Source organism: Balaenoptera physalus, assembly GCF_965194825.1.
Source record: "Balaenoptera physalus genome assembly, chromosome: 5".
NCBI lineage: Eukaryota > Metazoa > Chordata > Mammalia > Artiodactyla > Balaenopteridae > Balaenoptera > Balaenoptera physalus.
In genome coordinates, this window is record NC_138884.1 from 146,556,270 (window position 1) to 146,561,810 (window position 5,541).

At 51.4% G+C, this 5,541-nt stretch overlaps 1 protein-coding gene across 1 annotated transcript; it reads right to left on the bottom strand.

Moving 5' to 3' along the window:
* Window positions 1-1,117: 1,117 nt before the first annotated feature.
* On the bottom strand, window positions 1,118-5,087 carry CFAP184 (cilia and flagella associated protein 184). The gene has a single exon (XM_082462182.1). It carries the CDS (start codon window positions 4,959-4,961, stop codon window positions 3,294-3,296), a length of 1,668 nt encoding a protein of 555 aa, XP_082318308.1. The 5' UTR covers window positions 4,962-5,087; the 3' UTR covers window positions 1,118-3,293.
* Between the last annotated feature and the right edge of the window lie 454 nt (window positions 5,088-5,541).

Sequence of the window (5,541 nt, forward strand, 5' to 3'; positions counted from 1 at the left end):
CACATCCGACTCAGACCAATTTTTTAAAAAAGGCTAGTTCACCCTGAATGTTCCTGGCCCAGTAGGCTGCTCTCTGGCATGTCCACATCTACAAGTTGAGTGTAAGTCATTGTGATTCTTTTTCCAAAGTTTGTTTATGCCAATGGTAGTAGTTACTGTATTTACATAATTTAATGTTATGTGAACCGATGGTGCAAAAAGAAATTGTTGTTTCTAAGAACACTAAAAGCTTTGAAAAGTCTCAATAAAGGCAGATCTCTTTAAAATGCTATGGAATTGGGTGTGGGTGAGACAACTGGAAAATAGTTAACATCTGTTGGGCGTCTGTTTACTATGCCCAGTAACATCTGTTAACATCTGTTTACTATGTGTCAGGCACTACGTTAAGCCTTTATATAAAATATCTGTTGGATCCTCACAGTAACTCTGAAATGGGTACTGAGAAAACCAAGGCACAAAGACACTGAGTAACTTGCCTGATTTAGGAAGTGGTGTGGCCAGGATTCTGAAAGAAAATAATAATGGAGTCTGTGCTGAGATTATTGTACAAGAAATTTAAGTTTCTGAAATCCATAGACAATTCAAAATGGGTGCAGTCATTCGAGAATCAAAGAATCTACCCTTAAGGGAAGGCCTTGGCTGTCTACCTGAAGATTAGAAGTGGTTGTGCATTTGTATTTCGAAATTAGAATAAAGTGTTGAAAACAAAAAAAACCCCAGAAGGCTGGTTTCATGTAACATCTCATTCCAATTTTCTCGTGCCTGCATTTTTCAGGCCCTGTACTTTTTGACAAGGAGATGAAAAACAAATCTTTAGCCTTTTAGTGTTCATAAAAATAATCTTAGTTTTAGGGGTTGCTAGTCCAAACTCAGGCACTACTCTTTAACTCTCCCCTCATGGAAGGCAGGGTCTCTGCTGGAATGGACAACTCGCCGTATGTCCTTCTTCCCGTGGCTGCAAGCTGCTCCCCTGTCATTTTCTTCAGTGGTTCTACTTCGTGAGAAATCCTCTTTTCTACCTGTAATTGTTTCTGAATCTGACATAGAACTTGGTGCCTGACATACAATAGGCATTCAAGTAACCCTTTTTTTCAGAAAATGAGACTGACATTATGCATTAGTCCAACAAATTTATTCAACATTGATTATGTGCTTGGCACTGTGCTTGGCCACTAAGGAGGATGGTAAGCCAACAGTCCTTGTCTTCCGGGGCCTTTGTCTCGGGGGCACAGAGGACGAAGCAGACAGTCACAAAGCGGTGGGTCAAAGGCTGGCATGGGGCTAAACGCAGGCTGCTGTGGGGTGCAGAGGGCTGTCAGTAAGACAGGGGAGAGGATGCTTTAGGGTCCTGGCATTCTTCCTCGGACAGCAGTCTGTCTAAAACAGTTTGTGAATGTGTTGCTGTTTCATGATCAAGAGTTCTCCTATAATCTCATTAGAAAGAACCTCGTTATGAAATAATCCACAGAAGATTATTTATCTTCTAGTCAATTGGAACACCTCCAGCACAGGTCATGTAATTTGAGAGACCATCGGTAGCTTTGCTGCTTAAAGCAAGGCCAGCCTCATCAGTCTATTTTGTATCTTTGTGCTCTCAGAGACCTGCTAGTCACTGGGTTGAAGGCTTATGAGGAAAGGTTTGGATCCACCTGGGTAACTGCCAGTGGTTCAGCATCAGCTGAAAATACCTATTCTCTCTAGTGAACCAAGGGGCCGGACACTCATAATGAAAGCTGCTCGCTTGGTGAAGGCACCGAGCCTATCGCCAGTTTGACTTTCAAGCCTCCTCAGCCACAAGAGAACCTAGTGTACCTGTGTCGCTTTCAGTTTGAGGCACCGGGAAAACCAAGTTCTGTTTGTCAGTGATTCACTACTTCACTTAGGTCTTGATGAATAGGATGGAGAGAAGACAGAAATTGTAAAGGATGAGGAGAAGGAAGTAGGAAGGCAAAGCTTTTTACTCCTCTCCTTGTAACGTTTGTGCGCTCTGATAAGTACGTTATAAAAAAGTGTATAAGTGTGCTGAAGAAAAGGAGTTTTAATCAACCTTTATTGGGTTTAAAGGGAACACACTTTAGAAAACAAAATCATGTCATCAAAAGATGAAGGTTATTGTGATTTTCTCACAACCAACCGAGTCATCTGCCTAGAGAAAGAAGGGTTTCTAAAGGTGTTTAGCACCAAAAAAGAGATCACCGTTCTTATGATCTTTCTTATTCTTAAGTTTAGGGATGGGAGAATACTGTTAATCCCAAATCTGCACATCTCAAAATTCAAGCTAAGATTAAGAAGAAATAAAACCAAGCCCCTAGCTCCCAAAAGCATCAAAGAAACCGGAAAATATTCATCACTGATTCCAGGTTAAGGAGATAGACCTATCAGGGGTTTCTTACATGAACTCAAGGAATGAGAGACATTTTAATATTTGATACAGAGGAAAATCACGTGCACAGTGAGGGGCCAAGATCTGAAAATATCTCGCGGAAAACAGAAGGCTTACGGACAGTCGGCAGTCGCCAGTCCATATATTTTGCACCTGGCGAAATACACAATACAGTCACCAGTCTATCTTCACTGGAAAACAAAATTTCATTTTTTGGCACAGATCAATGCATTTCTTTCGTGGATCCAAGAAAACGTTTCATTAGAATTGAAGACTCGTTGAGCCAGAAACAAACATTCACGGTTAAGTAGACAGACTGAGCCTCCTTTCATTGGAAAAGGAGAGACGAAGGAACGTCAGCTCCTTTCCCTGGTTCTCATTCCTCCTGTTCCTGGCTATTTTTTTATTACCCCAGAAGCTAGTGCTACTTACACGCATAACAATTTTAGACTAAGGGAATTAGTGAGGTTCGAACTGAGCCGGCGACTCAGGACCACACAGTTCCGTGCATTCACAGGGGATTTCACACTGAGCTTAATGCACAGGAATGTTGTTGGCACCCTGCCCATTTGTCGAACCCTCTCACACATGGAGGAAGAACAGTTCTCCTCAGTGTCAGGACACTGAAATTATGGAATTGCTCAGATATAAAAGGGCTTTTGACAGCTTTTTATGAGGAGTAAGTCATCCCTGTTTGTTCCTCTGTACCCATTTTACTTAACCCTGTATGAACTGAGTGCTAACTCAATTTTGTGCGCAGCACTAATTGGGAAGCTGAAAAATTAAGAATACAAAACACAGTTCCATCCCAAACATCATAGGCCTTTGTAAGAATGGCAAGAAATGGAGAATAAGAGTTAACGAAGGATGAAGTTTGCTGAGATTGAAGACGTTCTGCTGACTCTTCCCGTCAAGAAGGCAGAAAGGCTTTGGCCTCCCTGATCTTCTGCTTCACGCCTCTGCAGGACAGAATAAGCCCAGCGTGATGGTGCTTCAGGGCTTCCAAGCGCTGGTTGAGCTCTTCAGTCCTGTCCACCTTCTCTTCCATGTCCCGAAGGAGTGCTTCCTTGCCCAGAAGCCCGCACTTCTGATTCAGCTTGATGTTGTCAATCCGCAGGCTGTCTCGGGCTTGCTTAGTCTTGGTCAAGATGTCCCTCTTTAGGGCCACCTGAGTCTCAATCTGCATAAGCTCTGACTTTTTACCCGCATTTTCTATGTCCACAAAGTGTAACTTTTCCTTCACATGGGTTATTATTTGCACATTGTTGGTCACCTTGCTGCGCAGTTTCAAAAGCTCCTCATTTCGCTCCTCGACTTTCTCATTGAAGGTCTGGTTCTCAATCTTAAGCTGTTCAAAATCTATCAGGAGCAGGCCCTCTGTCAGGTCCTCCTGGGCCCTCATCCTGTTTTCAAAATGCACCAAACTCTGCTTCAGCTGCACGTTCTCTAGCCTCACGGCGCTTATCTCCTTCTCCTTCTTATCCTCCAACGCCTGGATCTGCTCCACCTCTCGCAGAGCGGCCTGGCGACCACCCCTCGTCCGACAGCTGCCCATGGCCTGCATCACCACCTGCTTCTTGAGTGCCTGCAAGCGTCGCCATTCCTTCTCCGCCCGGGAGAGCTTCTCTTTGCACTGCTGCTTCAGCTGGTCCAGCTCGCGGTGGTACCAGCGCAGGTCATCTGACTCCTGCTTCCTCAGATCCTCCAGCATGGCCAGATGGCGTAGGTATGCTTGCTCTTTCTCGGGGGCCTCAGGCTCCGCGCCCTTCCCGGGCACCTCGGCTGCATCCAGGCCCTTCTTCTTGCGCAGCGCCTCGAAGATCTTGTGCTGCAGGTAGATGTTGTAGCGCTGGTAGCGGCCTCGCGCCACCATCAGGGAGCGGTACTGTTCCAGGAGCTCGGCGCGCAGCTGCTGCTCCTGCTGCGTCTGCACCTCCTCAGTCCAATCGCAACTCCCAAGCTCTAGCCCCTCGTCCAAATCCCCCAGCTCGTCCTCGGTCTTCCCCAGGCCTCCTTGCACGAGCTTCTTCTCGCTCTCCTCGCTCTCTTCTCCTTCCTCCGCCAGCTGTCCTTCCCGCTCAGCCTCTCGATCTGGCGCAGCCTCTTCCTTGCCGGCCGTGGCCTGCTGCAGAGAGACCTGCGATGGGATTTCCTTCCTCCTCGGCTCCGCCGCCACCTCCGCCTCTTCCTCGTCCTCGTCCTCCTCCCACTCCTCCTTCTCCTCCCACTCCTCCTTCTCTGGTTCCTCGGGGCCGCATTCGGGCTCCGGCTTGGCTGGCTCCTCAGGCCCTGCCTCCGCCAGGTCCCCTGGCTCGGCCTCCGCCTCGGCCTCGGCCGGCCACTCCGGCTCTCCGGGCCCCTTCTCGTCAGCAACCTCGGTGGCAGCCGGCCGTTCCTGGGACTCGGCCGGCTCGGCGCCTTCCTCTGAAGCCTTTACGGCCTCCGGCTCCGGCTCCGCGGGTTCGGCCGGGGACTGGGGGCCAGAGCTGGTTTTGATCCCGGACAGACGTGAGGCCAGGCTCTCCACATCTCCATCTTCCTTCTCGGGGTCGCCAGTGTGGTCGGAGCGGTCGTCCATCTCCCTCCCTCCGGGCCGGCGCCGCGGATCCCGGCTGCAGGCTGTTAAGTTTCCAGGGGCAACCAGGGGCGCGCGCGGTGGGCCCGGCGATTGGCTGGACGTCCGCCTGACGCCCTGCCCCCTTCTCCCCGCCTCCTAGAAAGAGCAGGCCAATGGGAGGTCGCGACCGGACGACGGGTAGCGTTGATTGGGGGAGGGCGTAGGCTCGCTCCACGAGGGGCGTGGCGCGTCCGCCGCGCTTCCTTTCCGCCCTTTTCCCCGCGCCCGGCCTGGGGCGGGGCGTCGGGGAGACTCTGGGAGTGGCGGGCGGCTGGCGCTAGGGGCGCGCAGGCGCAGAGCGGCGGGCCAGGCCCCCGCGCGGTGGCGCGCGCGGGGCGCCTGCGCGGTGCAGCGGGGCGACGGCGGCGGCGGCGGCCGGGCCGGCCCGAGGGCGCCTGCGTGTTGAGGCGGGACGCGGCCCGGCAGGCCGGCTCTGGCGGCGCCTGGGCGGGGCGGCGCGGTGGCGGCGGCCGCGGCGGCGGGCGACGGTTGCTGGAGCGCGGCGGCGGGCCCTGGCGGCGGCGCGCAGACGGCGGTCGCG

Bases quoted from the DNA above. Each gene is read 5' to 3' on its own strand.
- CFAP184 (XM_082462182.1), bottom strand. From the start codon at position 4,961: ATGGACGACCGCTCCGACCACACTGGCGACCCCGAGAAGGAAGATGGA.